General features: G+C 45.0%; 1 protein-coding gene across 1 annotated transcript in view; it reads right to left on the reverse strand.

The window, feature by feature from the left end:
* The window catches only part of LOC145356565 (dynein axonemal heavy chain 17-like), an 811195-nt gene that overhangs the window by 646723 nt on the left and 144787 nt on the right, over positions 1–19685 (reverse strand). Inside the window, exon 14 of the mRNA XM_080209339.1 lies at positions 15566–15712. Within this exon, the coding sequence (XP_080065465.1) occupies positions 15566–15712 (147 nt within the window). The remainder of the gene's footprint in view (positions 1–15565; positions 15713–19685) is intronic.

The raw sequence follows: 19685 nt of genomic DNA on the forward strand, positions 1-19685 counted from the left end.
CAATGCTGCATCCTTCACATGGGTAAAGGACCAGACACATAGATTAATTAGACTGGAACACAAGGATGAAGGACCCCTGAACCCTGATTCAAACGAAGACCCCACAGTGCAGTCCAACGAACAGACATGGGTATGGAAACCAGGTGACGAGACAATGATGATGCCCCATGAGACGATGATTCAGAAGGTGAGTCTCTGTTGGGCAACTGGTGAACGAAAATTCTGAATGAAGGAATCTAAGGTGCTCCAAATGATGAAATTCAGTCTACAGTACAGACCAACGCAAGGTACAAGAATCTCTGATTATCTGGCTGCCACATGTGACAGTTAATCAAAGTCTGGTTCAACGGCGACTGCAAACGGACTCCAGGGAAAGCGTGGGAATGATATTAGGGCTCCCCGTAATCACTGGCGACCGGGTCGGACTGAGGGTCTTTGAAGTGGAGAATATAGGGACTATTCATGAGGACATCTGGATAGGGCACAACAGCACTTTATCATACGCAGTGGAGAAAGAAGGGAGGCTCATAGGCAATACTCTGGACTCTGGTGTTTAGAATATGTGGTTGTTTGTATTTGAAGAGTATTGCTGTCTGTAGCTTTGGCATATATTGTAGGAATGTATTTTTACTGTGCATGCCAATGCCTGGGCCTTACTTGTCTGTTGGGTGACTGGGGAATTCCTGACTGATACTGGTCCTGAATTGTAATCCATCATGCTTCGTGTTCAGGATCAAAGAGGGACTGTGGCCAAATGGGCCATCTAAAATGGTGATTTGTAAAGCACTCTGGGACAATTGGGCAAGAACTAAAGTGACAGGCTGCAGCCTAAAAGACAGAGATAAACAGGCTGCAATCCAGACGAGTGAATATACAGGATATGGGTCATCTCCAGGACAAAAGAGACTTTCTGGTCAAACTGGGTTGTTTACCAGACATAGGGGCACCATAACCCCTTATTTGAGAGAGAGGTGTGTACTCTACGTGCCCCCAGCACCTGCAGACATGGCCACTGGGGACACAGCCAGAGACTGGTGTGGCAGTACCCAATTGGACTTGATCGATCAGGATAATCAAGTCCTGATCGATTGATTGGCAATGGCCAAAAGGGGCGTGAAACCCAATGGGGTATAAACGGTGCTGCACAACCAAGAATCTCTTTCTCTCTCTGACCCCATGAATGAGCTACAACAACGGTGACCATTGTCAGCACGAGAAGAGCCACCATACCCAAGAAGGAAGGAAGACCAGAGCCAGAGTGCCAGACTATGCACAGATAAAGGTCAATATCTGCTTGGGTACTTTCCTGTCATGCAAAGTTAAGTCAAGGTCTTGAATTGGACTTGAACTCGAGTGTTTTCTGTAAGATAACTTACTGTTGGTTGGCTGATTTATTGATTGTGTGTCTTAAATAAATACTGGTTATACTAACAAGACGTCTACTTGAAGTTATTTGTCCACCGTACAAGGGTTAAAAACAGACTGTGCAGCACGCACAACAGTAAATTATGATTCAATGAATAAGGCTCTCCGGCTGTTGTTTGACTGGTCCAATGGCTGGTCCACAGTGCAGAAGGAGGCCATTTAACTCATCAAGCCTGCGCTGACAACAATCCCACCCAGGCCCTATCCCCGTAACCCGTAACATGGCTTTGTTCGGGGGAGGTCTTGCCTTACGAATCTGGTAGAATTCTTTGAGGAGGTGACAAAAACTGTTGACAATGGGCGAGCCGTTGATGTCATCTATATGGATTTCAGTAAGGCGTTTGACAAAGTCCCTCACGGTAGGCTGGTAGAAAAGGTTAAGGCACATGGGATACAAGGACAGGTAGCTAGGTGGATTGAAAACTGGCTGGGCAATAGGACACAGAGAGTAGTCATGGAAGGGTCCTTTTCTGGCTGGAGGTCAGTCACCAGTGGTGTGCCGCAGGGCTCAGTACTGGGACCTCTCCTCTTTGTAGTATATATAAACGACTTGGAAGAGGGCGTACGTGGTGTGATCAGCAAGTTTGTGGATGACACCAAGATGGCAGGATTGGCAGATACTGAGGAGGACTGTCAGGTGACACAGCAGGATATAGATAGGTTGGTATATTGGGCAGATAGATGGCAGATGGAATTTAATCCTGACAAATGCAAGGTGATGCATTTTGGAAGGAATAATGCTGGGAGGAGTTACGTGATAAAAGGTAGACCGATTAAGAGTATAGAAATGCAGAGGGACCTGGGAGTGCAGGTGCACAAGTCTCTGAAGGTGTCAACATAGGTAGAGAAGGTTGTGAAGAAAGCTTACGGAATGCTAGCCTTTATAGGAAGGGGTATAGAGTATAAGAGCTGCCATCTAATGCTTCAGTTGTACAGAACGTTGGTTAGGCCGCATTTGGAGTACGGTGTCCAGTTCTGGTCACCTTACTACCGGGAGGACGTGGAGACCCTGGAGAGGGTGCAAAGGAGGTTTACCAGGATGTTGCCTGGCATGGAAGGACTGAGTTACGAGAAAAGGTTGGAGAAACTGGGGCTCTTCTCCTTAGAAAGACGGAGATTAAGGGGAGATCTGATAGAGGTGTATAAAATAATGAAGGGAATAGAGTCAACAGTGGTAGGCTTTTCCCTAGATTGGGGACAATGATGAGGGGTCACGATCTAAGGGTGAGGGGGGAGAAGTATAATTTGGATACGAGAGGAAGGTTTTTCATGCAGAGGATCGTGGGGGTATGGAACGCGCTACCAAGTAAGGTGGTGGAGGCAGGCACATTGGACTTGTTTAAGGTTTACTTAGACACGAGTGAAACAGGGATGGAGGGTTATAATAGACGGTATTAAATAGGGTCAGAGCCTCGGGACGACACCGGAAATGTAGTATTACATATTAATGTTTTGTCTTTTTTAATCCACAGGTGTCGGTCCACCTTGTTGTCAGACGAGGGGCATGCACACGGTGGGTCGAGCGTGGGCTGTTCTTGGAGGTTCCGAGAGTGGCCTAGTACTTCGTGTCGTTGTGTATGCTTAATCCTGGACCAGCAGATGGGCACCACAACAGCTCAGTGACTATCACTGCTAGCTGTGCAGATACATGGATTTGGGCCTGTGTCTGTGGGAGTTTGCGCATTCTCCCTGTGGTTGCGTGGGTTTCCTCCGGGTGCTCCGGTTTCCTCCCACACCCCAAAGATGTGCTCTTAGGCTGATTGGTGTACCAAATTGACACTATTCTCCCCTGAATCTGGCTACATTTAGGGGTTCCATTCACATACACACGGGGCAGGGTAGGTGTAGGAAAATGCTTTGTTGAAGGGGCGGCGCGGGCTCGTTGGGCTGAAGGGCCTGTTTCCCATGCTGGGTTGTTCTTTGTTTAACCCCACTTATTTGCCCTGCTAATCCCTCTAAACTACATATCCTGGGACACTAACGAGCAATTTAACATGACCAATCAACCTAACCTGCACATCTTTGGAATGTGGGAGGAAACCAGAGAATCTGGAGGAAACCCATGCTGACACGGGGAGAATGTGCAAACTCCACACAGATAGTAACCCAATCTGGGAATTGAACCCAGGTCCCTGGAGCTGTAAGGCAGCTGTGCTAACCAGTGTGCCGCCCCCAACACACTGACACCACAGAAGCATCTCTGAGGCCTCAGCCATTTCCCCATCCCCTACCACTAGGTCCCCCCTCTCATCCTCTAAGGGTCCAACGTTCACCCTAGCCAGCCTCTTCCTTTTTATATATTTATAAAAACTCTTGCTATCCTTTTTTATATTAAGCGCTAGCCCAGCTTCATAGTTTCTCCTACCCTTCTTTATCAACTTCTTTGTCAATCTTTGTTGACATTTAAACCTCTCCCAATCCTCTTCTCGCCCACTACTCTTAGCTACTCTAAACGCCTCCGCTTTTAATTTAACACTTTCCTTCACCTCCTTCGTTATCCACGGCTTATTACCTCTCCTCCTACGGTCCTTTTTAACCATCGGAATAAATTTCTGCTGAGCACCAAGAAAGATCTCCTTAAAGATCCTCCACTGCTCCTCAGCAGACCTACCTTCCAACGCGCTCCCCCAGTCAACATTCGCCAATTCTTCTCTCATCCTACCGTACTCCCCTCTGCTCAAACAAAGGACGCGTGTCCAGGAACCCACTTTCTCCTCCTCCATCTGCACCAGAAACTCCACCATACAATGATCACTCTCCCCAAGAGGATCCTTCACCGCAAGGTCCCTAATTCTACCCGCCTCATTACATAACACCAGATCCAAGATAGCTCGCTCCCTCGTCGGCTCCAACACACACTGTTCAAGGAAGCTATCCCAGCAGCATTCCAAGAACTCCTCCTCGAGCCCACCACGTCCAACATGGGTCGACCAATCAATATGTAGATTGAAATCCCCCATAATTATCGCCGTTCCATTCCTGCACGCCGCACATATTTGCGCGTTAACAGCCCGCCCCACCTCCAGATCATTATTCGGGGGCCTATAGACGACACCCACCAGCGTCTTCCTCCCTTTGCTGTTCCTAATCTCCACCCACAACGATTCCATGTTCTGCTCTTTGGTTCCTATATCATCCCTTGCTACCACCCTGATGCTATCCTTAATCAGCAGAGCTACGCACCCCCCTTTTTCCTCCCGCCTATCCTTCCTAAACACTTGATACCCCTGGACATTCAGCTCCCAGTCCCTGTCACCTTGCAGCCACCAGATCATATCCATTTGTGCTGATCTGCGCCACCAGCTCATCCACTTTATTCCGAATGCTTCGTGCATTCAGATAAAGTGCCTTCATCCCAGCCTTCACCTGGACCCTATTTGCCAGAACGCCACCAACCATACTCACGCCCCCTACTCCCTTTATTATTGGGACATCCTCGGCCTCTTCCCTTACCTGTACCCTCTCCTTAACTTTAGACCCCGTAATGTCACCTACCCTCACACCCTCCCCCCCCCCAATTAGTTTAAAGCCCTGCCTACAGTCCTATTTACACGATTCGCCAGGACTCTGGTCCCAGCATGGTTCAGACCAACCCCATCCCCCCCCGAACAGGTCCCACCTACCCCAATACTGATGCCAATGCCCCATAAATTCAAACCCGTTCCTCCCACACCAATCCCTGAGCCACCCATTCACTTCCTTAATCTTATCAACCTTACACCCGTCTGCACTCGGTTCAGGCAGTAGCCCAGAGATAACCACCTTGTCGGTTCTACTTTTTAATTCCATTCCCAGCTTTTCATACTCCCTCCCCAGATCCTCAGTTCGCATTCTGCCTACGTCGTTGGCACCCACATGTACCACAACGACCGGATTCTCACCCTCCCACTCCAGGCTCCTCTGCAGCCCAGATGCGACATCCTGGACCCGAGCACCAGGCAGACAACACACCCTTCTGTGCACTTTGTCATTGTGACAAAGGACAGTGTCAATACCCTTAACCCCACTATCCCCAATTACTACTACATTCCTTTTCACCTTCTCTTTGCCTATGTCCTGCTGCATCACTGTACTGTATGCAGTGTGCTCACCAACCTCGCCTCCCTCGTTCTCGTCCAGACTGGAAGCAAGAACCTCAAACCTGTTATGCAGAATGAGAGGCTGAGGCATCCGCTCCCCACCCCCCTTCCTCCGCTCTTGAATAACTTTTTTGTTTCGGTCTTCATGGAGGAAGACATGAATAATTTGCCGGGTGTTAGCGATGGAAAGGTGGTAGGACTGGAGGGTCTCAATGACATTATTGTTACTAGAGAGGCGGTGCTCGACAGACTGGAGGGACCGACTGTGGACAAGTCACCAGGACCGGATGGAATGCATCCGAGGGTTCTGAAAGAAATGGCGGAGGTGATAGTGGATGCCTTGGTGGTTATTTTCCAAACGTTGCTGGATTCCGGGGAAGTACCGGAAGATTGGAATACAGCTAATGTTACACCGTTGTTTAAGAAGGGTGGCAGGCAAAAGGCAGGGAATTATAGGCCGGTTAGTTTAACGTCTGTTGTAGGTAAAATGTTAGAATCCGTCATCAAGGAGGAAATAGCGAGGCATCTTGAGGGGAATTGCTTGATAGAGCAGACGCAGCACGGTTTCGTTAAGGGGAAGTCGTGTCTGACAAATTTATTGGAGTTCTATGAGGATGTGTCTAGGGCGGTGGATAGAGGAGAGCCGGTGGATGTGGTCTTTCTTGATTTTCAGAAGGCGTTTGACAAGGTACCTCACAAGAGGTTATTGCAGAAGGTAAGGGGGCATGGAGTTGGGGGTAGGGTGTTAGCGTGGATAGGAGGATTGGTTGTCAAATAGGAGGCAGAGAGTGGGGGTTAATGGGTGCTATTCAGATTGGCGGTTGGTGACTAGTGGAGTGCCCCAGGGGTCGGTGCTGGGGCCTCAGCTATTTACCATTTATATAGATGATCTGGAGGAGGGAACCGAGTGTATGGTGTCGAAATTTGCTGATGACACCAAGATTGGTGGAATGGCAAATTGCGCAGAGTGGGTGGAGAGTCTGCAGAAGGAGGGAATGTGGAACTGAGCCACGACAGATCAGCCATGATCTTATTGAATGGCGGGGCAGGCTCGAAGGGCTAGATGGCCTACCCCTGCTCCTATTTCTTATGTTCTTATGTTCTATGTTATGTTCTTATGACATTGGCCATGAGTAGCAGTCTACCATCTCTTTTCATTTATCACTCAAAAAATTAAGTTTTTAAAATTTATTTATGAGTGTCAGAAGTAGGTCCACACAAACTTTGTAGCAGTTTGATACAACTGAGTGACTTGCGAGGCAATTTCAAACAGCATTTAAGAGTCAACGACATTGAAGTGGGACAAGAGGCACATGAAGGCCAGAACAGATAATTTCAGGACGATTTTCTTCCCTAATGGAAATCAGTGTACCAAATAGGCTTTTCAGACTATTAACAATGATGTCATGCTTACTACTACCAAGATTAGCAGCCAGTTCCAGATTTATTACTGAATTTAAATTCCACTAACTGACATGGTGGAATTCAAACTCAAAACACTCAGACCCTTAGTCTGGGCCTCTGGATTACTCAAAGTGACATTACGAATAGGCCATTGCCTATCCTAGGTGGAAAGAATGATAAATGGAGATCAAGCCAAATTGAAACGTTAGCTGCTGAAACACTGGCACTAATAGCAATTGATGTCCAGGCTCAATACAAGGGGCGATCTGATAAAAGTTTGGCCATAAGATGCTATGTGGATAATTGTTCTCTTTGGGGAAATGTTCATTCAAGGAAGGGTGTCAATGAAAAAAAGGTTAACAATTGACCTTGCTAGCATAAATAAAATTCAAAACTAAATGGGTGAATGAAAGTCACCAATTGTCAAACTGTTTTACTACAAGAGATGCTTGCTCCAAGAAATTATTAGATGCACTGGAAGAGAGACATTTTGCATTATCATGAGAAAATCAAAAACTGATATTTTCTTTCATTGCTTTGAACTTAGTCACAAATGTTAAAGAAACTTTTATGTTAGTCAGCTGTGCTACAATCTGACGCAGAAAATGAAAAACATAAGAACATAAGAAATAGGAGCAGGAGTAGATCATCCAGCCCTTCGAGCCTGCCCCGCCATTCAATAAGATCATGGCTGATCTGTCGCTGCTCAGTTCCACTTTCCCGCCCTCTCCCCATAACCCTTAATCCCCTCTCCTATCAAAAACCCATCAACCCGCGTCTTAAAAATATTTAGTGAGGCAGCCTCCACCACTTCAACGGGCAGAGAATTCCAGAGATTCACCACCCTTTGAGTGAAGAAGTTCCTCCTCAACTCCGTTCTAAACCACCCCCCTTTTATCTTGAGGCTGTGCCCCCTAGTCCTACTGTCTTTTTTGAGCGGGAAGAGTCTTTCCACCTCTATCCTATCCATCCCATTCATCATCTTATACGTCTCAATGAGATCTCCCCTCATTCTTCTAAACTCTAACGAGTACAAGCCTAGTTTATTCAGCCTCTCCTCATAGCTCAACCCCCTCAACTCCGGTATCAGCCTAGTAAACCTCCTCTGCACTCCCTCCAAGGCCAAAATATCTTTGCGCAGGTGCGGCACCCAAAACTGCACACAGTACTCCAGCTGCGGCCTCACCAATGCCCTATACAGCTGCAGCAAGACCTCCCTACATTTATATTCAATCCCCTTCGCTATGAAGGCCAGCATCCCATTCGCCTTCCTGACCACCTGCTGCACCTGCAAGCTGGGTTTTTGCGACTCATGCACAAGGACCCTGAGGTCCCTCTGCACTGTCGCCTGCTGCAGTTTTTCGCCCCGTAAGTAATAGTCCTTCCTACCATTCTTCCTACCAAAGCGGACCACCTCACACTTGCCAACATTAAATTCCATTTGCCATTTCCTGGCCCATTCGCCCAGCCTATCTAGATCCTTCTGTAGACTCTCCACACCCTCCGCACAATTTGCCGTTCCCCCAATCTTGGTGTCATCAGCAAATTTCGACACTCTACACTCGGTTCCCTCCTCCAGATCATCTATATAAATGGTAAAAACATGTACAGATATTTTATTGACGGGTGGTTCTTGTGTTTAAAAAATAATTTGAGAGGGAAATCCATTCGTACACTGTTAAAATACAATAATTACATTGTTAAGATTCAGAGATATAAGTGATAGGTATTCATAGGGCTCATATTATGATGATAATGTGTCTTTAAGAAATGCACTTTAATCATGTTTTTCTGTAGGATGTGTCTAGCAAGACCTGGAATTTCTCAGTATTGTGTTATCTATAGCTGGTGTCCTGTATAGTTATTGAGGCGGTATAACAGAAGCAATGTCAATTATAATCTGCACTAATGCAGTATTCTGTGGTTTTAATGTATCCCCTGGCATTACTGAGTGGAGCTTGATTGAGGTTGATGGACAGGTCAAGTGATATGCCTGGGGATGGGTTTGTTCCACAGAACATTCCAGTTTTTAGGTTTTGTTTCTCAGTTGCTGCCAGGAACTGGTAAAAGAAGGCAGTATCTCTCTCTTTCTGTCTGCCTTTCTTGCTCCAGAGTTCTTCTGAAAGTTCCAGGACTGGAGAGCCTCAGAAATTCGATCCAACATTCAAATGATTAATTCACAGTAGGTGTTAAAAAGCTGAAGATCTATCATCATGTGAATGTTCTTGTTTTTGCACTAAATTAGTCTAAAGGAGGATGTATGTCTGTGGGATGATGTCTGACTTGGAACAATATAGGTAGCCAGCCATTAAAGATTATACTGTGTCAAGTTTAAGCCTTGTAATTGGTAAAGAATATATTAATTATTTTTATTATATTCTAACTGTGTTCTTAAACTTTGTTTGTTAAAAGCTTCCTAGTGAGCCAGGATGTCGTCTGGCATGGAGGGCATTAGCTATTAGGAGAGGTTGGAGAAACGTGGTTTGTTCTCATCGGAACAACGGAGGTTGAGGGGCGACCTGATAGTCTACAAGATTGTGAGGGGCATGGACAGAGTGGATCGTCAGAAGGTTTTCCCCAGGGTGGAAGAGTCAATTAATAGGGGGCATAGGTTTGAAGTGCGAGAGGCAAGGTTTAAAGGAGATGTACGAGGCAAGTTTTTTTTACACAGATGGTGCTGGGTGCCTGGAACTCTCCGCCAGGGAAGTAGTGGAAGCAGATACGATAGTGACTTTTAAGGGGTGTCTTGACAAATACATGAATATAATGGGAATAGAGGAATATGGTCCCTGCTAGGGTAAGGGGCTTTAGTTCAGTCGGGCAGCATGGTCGGTGTAGGTTTGGAGAGGTGAAGGGCTTATTCCTATGCTGTAATTCTCTTTGTTCTAACTTAAGACAGGAGATCCGAGACTCGTGTTGTGCTCTTGTCGTGCATGTGGGAATTCAGGGACACTTCTGATGTCCCTGACTCCTTCACATGCAGGAAGTGTGTCTAACTGCAACTTCTTTTAGGCCATTTGACGGCTCTGGAGCTGCAGGTGGATTCACTTTGGAGCATCCACGAGACTGAGGAAGTCATGGATAGCACATTCAGTGAGTTGGTCGCACCACAGATAAAAATAACTGAAGGAGATAGGGACTGGATGACCACCAGAGGAAGAGGAGTAAGTGCAGGGGTCCCCTGTGGTCACCTTTCTCCAAAACAGATACAGTATTTTGGATACTGTTGGGAGAGATGGCTTACTAGGGGAGGGTGGCAGCAGGCAGGTTGATGACCCCATGGCAGTCTCTGCTACATAGTAGGGTAGGAAAAAGAGTGGCAAAGCTATAGTGATAGGGGATTTAGTTGTAAGGGGAATGGACAGGTATTCCTGTGGATGCAAACGAGGCTCCAAGGTGGTAGGTTGCCTCCCTGGTGTAAGGATCAAGGATTATCTTGGAGCTGCTACAGGGCATTCTGGAGGGGGAGGGTGAACAGCCAGCTGTCGTGGTGCATATAGGCACTAACAATATAGGTAAAAAAGGGGATGAGGTCCTACAAGTTGAATTTAGGGAATTAGGAGTTAAACTGAAAGGTAGGATCTCAAAGGTAGTAATCTCAGGATTGCAACCAGTGCCACACGCTAGTCAGAATAGGGATGTCAGGATAGCTCAGATGAATATAAGGCTTGAAAGATGGTGCAAGAGGAAGGGATTCAAATTCCCAGGACATTGGAACCAGTTCTGGAAGAGGAGGGACCAGTACAAATCAGATGGTCTGCACCTGGGTAGGACTGGAACCAATGTTCTAGGGAGAGTGTTTTCTAGTGCTGTTGGGGAGGGTTTAAACTAATTTGGCAGGGGAATGGGAACTGATGCAGGAAGTCAGGGGGAAGTAAACTGCGAACAGAAACAAAAGGCAGTAAGGGGAAAAGTGAAAGGCAGAGAAGCCAAAGACAAAAATCACAAAGGGCCATATTACACATTACTCTAAGAGGGTAATAAATGCCAAAGAAACAAGTCTGAAGGCTCTGTGTCACAATGCAAGGAGCGTTTGTAATGAATAAACTGCGCAGAAGTCATTACCAGATATGATGTAATTGGGATCATACAGACCTGGCTCCAGGGTGACCAGCAATGGCAACAAGGTATTCAATATTCAGAAAACACAGACAAAAAGGGGAGTGGGGTAGCTTTGCTGATAGAAGAAGAGATTAATGCAACAGTAAGGAAGGACATTAGCCTGAACGATGTGGAATCTATGAGTGGAGCTGCGGAACATCAAACGACAGAAAACTCTTGTGGGAGTTGTGTACAGACCACCAAACAGTAGAAGTGAGGTGGGGGATGGCAGTAAACAGGAAATTAGAGATGTGTACAATAAGGGGACAGCAGTGACTTCAATCTGCATTTTGATTGGGCTCACCAAACTGGTAGCAATGCGATAGAGGAGGATTTCTTGCAATGTATAAGGGATGGTTTTCTCGACCAATAAGTCAAGGAACCAACTAGAGAGCCGGTCATCCTAGACTGGACATTGTATAATGAGAAAGAATTAATTCGCAATCTTGGATGCAAGATCCTTTGGCAAACAGTGACCATAATATGGTGCAATTCTTCATTAAGTTGAAGAATGACACAGTTAAGTCTGAGACTAGGGTCCTGAATTTGAGCAAAGCTAACTTGGATAGTATGAGATGTGCATTGGCTAGGTTAAACTGGCAAAGGATACTTGAGGGGTTGACACTAGATAGGCAATGGCAGACATTTAAAGAACACATGGATGAACTTCAACAACTGTGCATTCATCTCTGGTTTAAGAGTAAAATGGGGAAGGTGGCTTATTCATGGCTAATAAGGGAAATCAGGGATAGTGTTAAAGCCAAAGAGGAGGCATATAAATTGACCAGAAAAAGCAGCAAGCCTGGGCCCTAGACTGGGAGATATTTAAAATCCAGCAGAGCAAGACAAAGGGTTCAATTCAGAAGGGGAAAATAAAATATGCCAGAAGGCTTTCAGAAAACATAAAAACTGACTGCAAAAGCTTCTATAGATACGTGAAGGGAAAAAGACTGGTGAAGACAAATGTAGGTTCCTTACAGTTAGAATCAGGTGAATTTATAACGGACAACAAAGAGATGGCAGATCAGCTGAACAAATGCTTTGGATCTGTTTTCAATAAGGAGGACACAAATAACTTTCAAGAAACATTAGGGGACAGAGGGTCTAGGATGAAAGAAATACTTATTAGTCATAAATTCGGGAAATTGCTGGGATTAAAACCCGATAAGAACCCAAGGCCTGATGCTCTGCATCCTAGAATACTCAAGGAAGGGGCCCTAGAAATAGTTAAGTTTATTTATTAGTGTCATAAGTAGGCTCACATTAACAGTGCAATGAAGTTACCATGAAAATCCCCTAGTTGCCATATTCCGATGCCTATTTGGGTACAATGAGGGGAAATTCAGCACAGCAAATGTACCTAACCAGCACATCTTTTGGACTATGTGGACACATTGGTGAATATTTTTAGCATTCTGAAGGATGAAGGAGTACAATATCAAGGGTAGGACTCTTAGCAGTGTTGAGGAGCAGAAGGACCTTGGGGTCTGGGTCCACAGGACTCTTAAATCAGCCTTGCAGGTGGAGGATGTGGTCAAGAAGGCATTTGGTGTGCTAGCCTTCATTAATTGAGGGATTAAGTTTAGGAGTCGGGAAGTAATGCTGCAACTAAGACCCTTGTCAGACCCCACTTGGAATACTGTGCGCGGTTCTGGTCGCCTCACTACAAGAAGGATGTGGAAGCTATTGAGAGGGTGCAGAGGAGATTACAAGGCTGTTGCCTGGATTGGGAGGCATGCCTTATGAGGATAGGTTGAGGGAGCTAGGTCTCTTCTCCCTGGAGAAACGAAGATTGAGAGGCGACCTGATAGAGGTTTATAAGATGTTGAGAGGTATAGATAGGGTGGATTCTCGAAGGCTATTTCCCAGGGCTGAAATGGTCGCTACGAGAAGACACAGGTTTAAGGTGCTGGGGAGCAGGTACAGGGGAGATGTCAGGGGTAAGTTTTTCACTCAGAGGGTGGTGAGTGAGTGGAATCGGCTGCTGTCGGTGGTGGTGGAGGCAAACTCGCTGGGGTCTTTTAAGAGACTTCTGGATGAGTACATGAGATTTAATGGGATTGCGAGTTATAGATAGGCCTGGTAGGTATGGATATGATCGGCGCAACTTGTGGGCCAAAGGACCTGTTTGTGCTGTAGTGTTCTATGTTCTATTCTATAGATTCTGGAAGAGTTCCAGTGGATTGGGGGGGGATAGCTAATGTAATCCCACTTTTTAAAAAAGGAAAGAAAAAGAGAAAAAAGAGAATTATAAATAAGTTAGCATAAAATCAATGGTGGGGAAAATGCTGGAGTCAATTATTAAGGGTGCAGTAACTGAGCATTTGAAAAGCGGTGACAAGATCGGTCCAAGTCAGCATGGATTTACTAAAGTGAAATTGTGCTTGACAGATCTTCTGAAATTTTTGAGGCTGTGACCAGTAGAGTGGACAAGGCTGAACCAGTGGATGTTAGAAATCATAGAAACCCTACAGTGCAGGAAGAGGCCATTTGGCCCATCAGTCTGTACCGACTACAATCCCACCCAAGCCCTATCCTCTTATCCCTACACATTTACCCGCTAATGCCTCTTACCTACGCATCTCAGGACACAAAGGGGCAATTTTAGCATGGCCAATCAACCTAATCCGCACAACTTTGGACTGTGGGAGGAAACCGAAGCACCTGGAAGAAACCCACGCAGGCACGATGAGAAAGTGCAAATGCCACACAGACAGTGACCCAAGCCCGGAATCGAACCCAGGTCCCTGGAGCTGTGAAGCAGCAGTGCTTACCACTGTGCTACCGTGCCGCCCTTGTCGCGTGTCTGGACTTTCAAAAGGCTTTTGACAAGGTCCCAAACAACAGATTAGTGAGCAAAATTAAAGCTCATGGTATTGGGGATAATATATTGATGTGGATAGAGAACTGGTTCGCAGCCAGGAAACAGAGAGCTGGGTGGCAATGTGTGCTGTGAGGAGGATGCTAAGCATCTGCAGAGTGAGTTGGACAGGCTGGCTGAGTGGGCAAATACTTAGCAAATGCAATATAATGTGGATAAATGAGAGGTTATCCACTTTGGTAGCAAAAACATAATGGAAGATTATTATCTGAATGGTGTCAGTTTAGGAAATGGGGAAATGCAAGGTGATCTGGGTGTCATGGTGGAAAAGTCGCTAAAGGTTAGCATGCAGGTATAGCAGGCAGTGAGGAAAGCTAATGGCATGCTGGCCTTCTTAGCAAGAGGATTTGAGTATGGGAGTAAAGAAGTCTTACTGCAGTTATGCAGGCCCTTGGTGAGGCCACACCTTAAGTATTGCGCGCAGTTTTGGTCTCCTAGTCTGAGGAAGGACATTTGTGCTAATGAGGGAATCCAGCAAAAATTCACCAGACTGATTCCTGAAATGGCAGGACTGACGTATGAAGAGAGGCTGGATTGACTGGGCTTCTACTCACTGGAGTTTAGAAGAATGAGAGGGGATTGCATAGAAACACATAAAATCCTGATGCAACAGGCCAGATGTGGGAAGAATGTTCCCGATGACGGGGAAATCCAGAATTAGGAGTCACGGTCTAAGAATAAGGGGTAAACCATTCAGGACTGAGATGAGGAAGAACTTCTTCACTCAGAGGATTATGAAAGTGGAATTCTGTTGTAGCTAGCTCATTAGATTTGTTCAAGAGGGAGCAGGACATGGCCTTGTGGCTGAAGGCATCAAGGGGTACAGAGAGAAAATGGGAGTAGGAAAGTGCATGATCAGCCATATTGAATTGTGGTGCAAGCTCAAAAGGCCGAATGACTTACTCCTATTTCTATGTTTCTGATATATTTTCTCAATGTCTTGGCTTCTGCTTCATTAACAGGCTCAGATTCTGTTAGCAGTTTTGGTCACCTTACTGAATGAGGCACATTCTTGTATTGGAGAAAATCCAGAGAAGGTTCACTTGCGGAATCATAAAACGAAGGGATTGGCCTATGAGGAAAGGTTGAGCAGATGGGGCTCTACTCAACTGAGTTTTGAAGAGTGAGTGATCTAATTGAAATATATAAGATTTTGAGGGAACTTGACAGGGTACATACCAAGAGGATGATTCTCCTTATCAAAGAATCTTGAAATGGGGGCACAATTTCAAATAAGGGATCTTCAGTTTGAGATAGAGATGAGAAAGAATTTCTTCTGAGGGTCATGGTGTTTGGAATTCTCTTCCACAGCAAGCACTGGACGTTAGGTCATTGAATATGTTCAAGGCTGACTTAGACGAATTTTTGAGGGACAAGAGATTAAACGGTTATGGCGAACAGTCAGGAAAATGCAGAAGGCTATATCAGATGGACCATAATCTTGTTAGCTGGCAGAGCATGCTCCTATTTTTGATGTTTTAACTGGGATGAATAGACATAGAACAGAGATGGACCTTGTAAACAGACTGCCTTGGCAGTCACCATATCCTGTGATCCTATCTGACCTGTGTTCAGTGGTTGTAGACCTGACTCCATATCGCTCCCTGGGAGTGGAAAATCCAACACCTAATTTTTAAACTTTCCAACAAATTGTAGTGTAAAGTGTGAAACTCACCTTGTTATACCATCCAACAATGAGATCTAAATTATCAACAAAGTTTCTGAAAGTTTTGTTCATTGCAAAGACATCAAGTCCACTTTCTGGAATGTCATCCCTTTCCTGAATGTTCATATAATGAACTTCTCGAAGAACTGCAACCAACTAGATAAGACAAAATATATGAAACCATCATAAGCAAGATCTAATTGATATAACCAGAGCATTTTTGAATTTAAAAAGATACTAAGGAAAATCTGGATCCTGATAATTCAATCAGGATTATTCTGTATATTACAGGCTTTATTGCTTTTTGTGTTTTCCTTTATGATTCCAACCCAAGTTGACTTGGTGAGATGTCACAGCAGCATATCCAATATTGCAATATATCAAATTATAAATGTAAACATAATCCACTTCAAGAATTGCAAACTTAACTAAATCATCACATAAAAAATTAATAGCATAAAATGTGGCAAATTACACTACCAAGTATTCTTAGACAGCTATGTCGTATTACAAAGAAAAAAATAAATTATAAACCAGTACAAAAATTTAGGGACCAAGGTTGGAAAGTATATACTCGAGCTCAATGCTACAGTTTCAATTCATCAGTAATCTTAGTTTTCCTGTGCTCTATGATATATTCTGACCAAGAAAGTTAGTTCTCAATCTGGTCCGAGGTTTTTGCCAATGCTACTATTCATTCTGGTATAAAGTCATGAGTGAACAGTCCAATGCCCCACCTCCACGCCACTTAGTGCCCATTCCTAATGAACAGCTTTTGAGAAGTCAATACCTGAGCAATCTGAAGTGCGAATCATGATCCTGCTATTTTGAATCAGCGTACGAGGCAAAACATAACACACCAAAATTTGCATGTGTTGGATACTAGTAGTTTCAAAATAGGGTAGGTCAACTTCCACCCAATTAACATTGATTTTCTGGTTGCTGCTATTTTTTACATGAATCCAGCACTAGTATACAAAGGAAGATAGTGGCGTGACTGACTTTCAACTGAAGGGAGCCCAAAAAGTTTAAAATGATTTTTCTTGGGCGCCAAGGTCATGCGTACTTCCCTGCACTCTCCACTTCCACAACTGGTTCCTCATTAACCTTACTGTTAATTGGATCAGTATCTGGTGGAAAATATTGTGCAGCATTCCGCCAATTTGGGCAGGTGGTTCACTTGTTCAAAGTGGTGCCTGGACTTCAAAATAGTTTCTCATGCTTTGCTTTGGAGGAATGGGAAAGTGGCCAGCATGCTCTGCCACTCTGCCGCAAAACATTAAAATCTACCCTCAAAAGTTACAAATGCATGCAAAACATAATCCAAAGACTATAAACAATTTATGACATATTTAGGCCAAGAATTCCTAAGTCAAAAGCCCAAGTCATTACAATTATCAAACACACAAATTAAACATTAATGTCGATGGATTTCTGGAATCTTGATAACATTATGACAGCCAGCTTGGCTTAGATTTCCCTTTTAAGAAGTGAAAAGCACATTTACATGAAACTTGCACACAGCTAATTGATCTCTCAAGAACTCCCTGCATTGGTACACATTTATGGCTCACTAATGACATGTAAAAAAATCGTATGCGTGGTGGCTCACAGACTAGATGAGTTTGGAAAGCTGAAGGTTCAAAAAGAAATGTGGCAAAGTCACACAGGCAAGTGAGCGCGAATGATACTATCCCAGTCTCATTAAATCAATGTAAAATTAAAGTTAAATAAGTTTAAATACATTACTCAGCTTCATGTCGGAAATGAGTGAGGCTGAGCATGCCAGATATCCAGCGCCGGTAAGACTATGACAGGTGAGAAATCAGGCATGATCCCAATTTGTTGTATCTTGCATGGTCTTACCGATGGGGCACAACTGTAAGATTGCCCCCATAGAGTGAGAGTCACAGGGCTCTATTTTACTATTTTGATTCTAAGTGCTAAGCAGACATGAAATTGCGAGTGTTTCAGATCTGACTTTTAGACCTGCTCCGAGGCACCCCCATAAGCACTCTGCCTGCAAAAATATCAGCAAGTCGTAATCGCGTTGCGCCAGCCTGTGTGTGGGGCTTAACATGCTCAAAACCCTGCAGCTCTGATTGGCGCCTCCAACTACACATGCACAAAAAAAAGAATGCCACTCCCCTGGCACATCCCTCCCGGGACAAATAATGCCTCCCCTGGCCCTACAGACATTGCCTCAACCCATAATATTACTGACCCCCTTATCCACCCATCCCCTCCAACTCCCAGACCAATCGTGTGCTCCTGTCCCTTCTTCCCCACTGATCTCAAGCAGAGTGCTCCACCCTCCCCTTTCCATCCAACACCCCACCACCACCCCCACCAATCTTAGGCAGCGAACGTCGCTTCTCCCCACTGATCTCAGCAGAGTGGCAGTATACCCACTTCCTCCCCCACTGATCTCAAGCAGAGTGGCAGTGGACCTGCTTCCCCGCCCACTGATCTCAGGCAAAATGGCAGCAGACTCTCCTTCCCTCTCACTGATCTCAGGCAGAGTGGCAGCGGACTCCCCTTCCACCCCACCGATCTCAAGCAGAGAGCCGTCGGACAACAGGCACTTACCTCCCCACTAACCCTTGCTGATGGAGCACGCAAATCGAACTTATATGGACCATGTCTGCTTCATGCTAATTCCAGGTGGATGAATGCAGAGTAAAGGGGGAAGCGCCGGTAAAGCTGGGCATGAACCCTTTAAGTCAATTTAATTTCCTGCAAATGCATTTAAATAGCCATTGCACCTGTTTCGAGTGCGGTCCCTACTGCGGCCATTTTTGGGCCTTGGTAAAGGGGGAAATTGGCACGGAGGCGGGCATGTGTCGTGCTCCTGGCCTCACGCCCAACTTTACCAAGTCTTCACGCGTGATGGACTGAAGGTAGTAAATTGGGTCCACATTCATACAGCACAGAAAAGGCCCTTTGGCCCATCAAGTCTGCACTGACAACAACTAACACTAAAAGCAGGCTCATCCCATTTTCTTACACTTGTCCCATATTTTTGAATATTATGAAGCTTCAGCTGCTTATCCAATTATTTATTAATGATTGTAATGTTCCCAGCCTCCACTATCTACCTAGGCAGTGCATTCCAGATTCTCACCATCCTCTGAGTGAAAATGTTTCTTTCTCAAATCCTCTCTGAATCTTCTATCCCTTAACCTAAAACTCTGCTGTGATTTACCCCTCAACCAAAGGCGAACAGCTGCTCTCTACTCACCCTGTCCATACCCCTCATAATCCTATACACTTCAATCACGTCCCTCCTCAGCCTTCTTTGTTCCAAAGAAAACAATCCAACCCTATCTAGTCATTCCTTAAGCTCAAATGCTCCATCCCGGGCAACATCCTGGTAAACCCTGTACCCCTTCTAGTGCTATCATATCCTTCCTATAATGAGGCAACTAGATTGCACAAACTACTGCAGCTGTTGGCCTAACCAACACACTGTACAACTCCAACATTACCTCCTTACTCTTAAACTCTGTGCTACTACCCTTTGACTCCGATTATTAAGCCAGTTTCTGATCCCTCTTACCAAGTTTCCCTAAATTCTATGTGTCTCGACCTTCTGAATCAGTCTCCCATGTGGGACCTTATCAAAAGCTTTGCTAATACTTTCCTCATCCACACACATGATCATATTTTCAAAAAATTCTAACAAATTCTAACAGACCTCCTCTGACAAAGCCAGACTGACTTTCCTTTATTAACCCATGCCTTTCCAAGTGAGTATTAATTCTCTCTTTCAGAATTTTTTCCAGTAGTTTTCCTACCACTGATGTGAGATTTACCAATCTGTAATTTCTTGACTCATCTTTGCCACCCTTCTTGAAAAGTAGAATCACCTTCACCATCCTCCAGTGCCCTGGCACTTCCTCCATGGTAAGAAGTCTCACAACAGGTTAAAGTCCTACCAGTTTATTTGATAGTAAACCCACAAGCTTTCAGAAATGCTGTTCCTTTGTCAGTTATGTCTTCTTCCCTTTAATATATTTATAGTATATTTTAGGGTTCTCCCGAATCACGTTTACAAGTCCGTTTTCATGCCCCATTTTGCTCTTCTAATTGCTTTCTTAAGTTGCCTCTTGCACTTCCTTTTTTCCCT

Source organism: Carcharhinus amblyrhynchos, chromosome 21 (genome assembly GCF_965287045.1).
Source record: "Carcharhinus amblyrhynchos chromosome 21, sCarAmb.v2.hapA, whole genome shotgun sequence".
NCBI classification, from domain to species: Eukaryota; Metazoa; Chordata; class Chondrichthyes; order Carcharhiniformes; family Carcharhinidae; genus Carcharhinus; species Carcharhinus amblyrhynchos.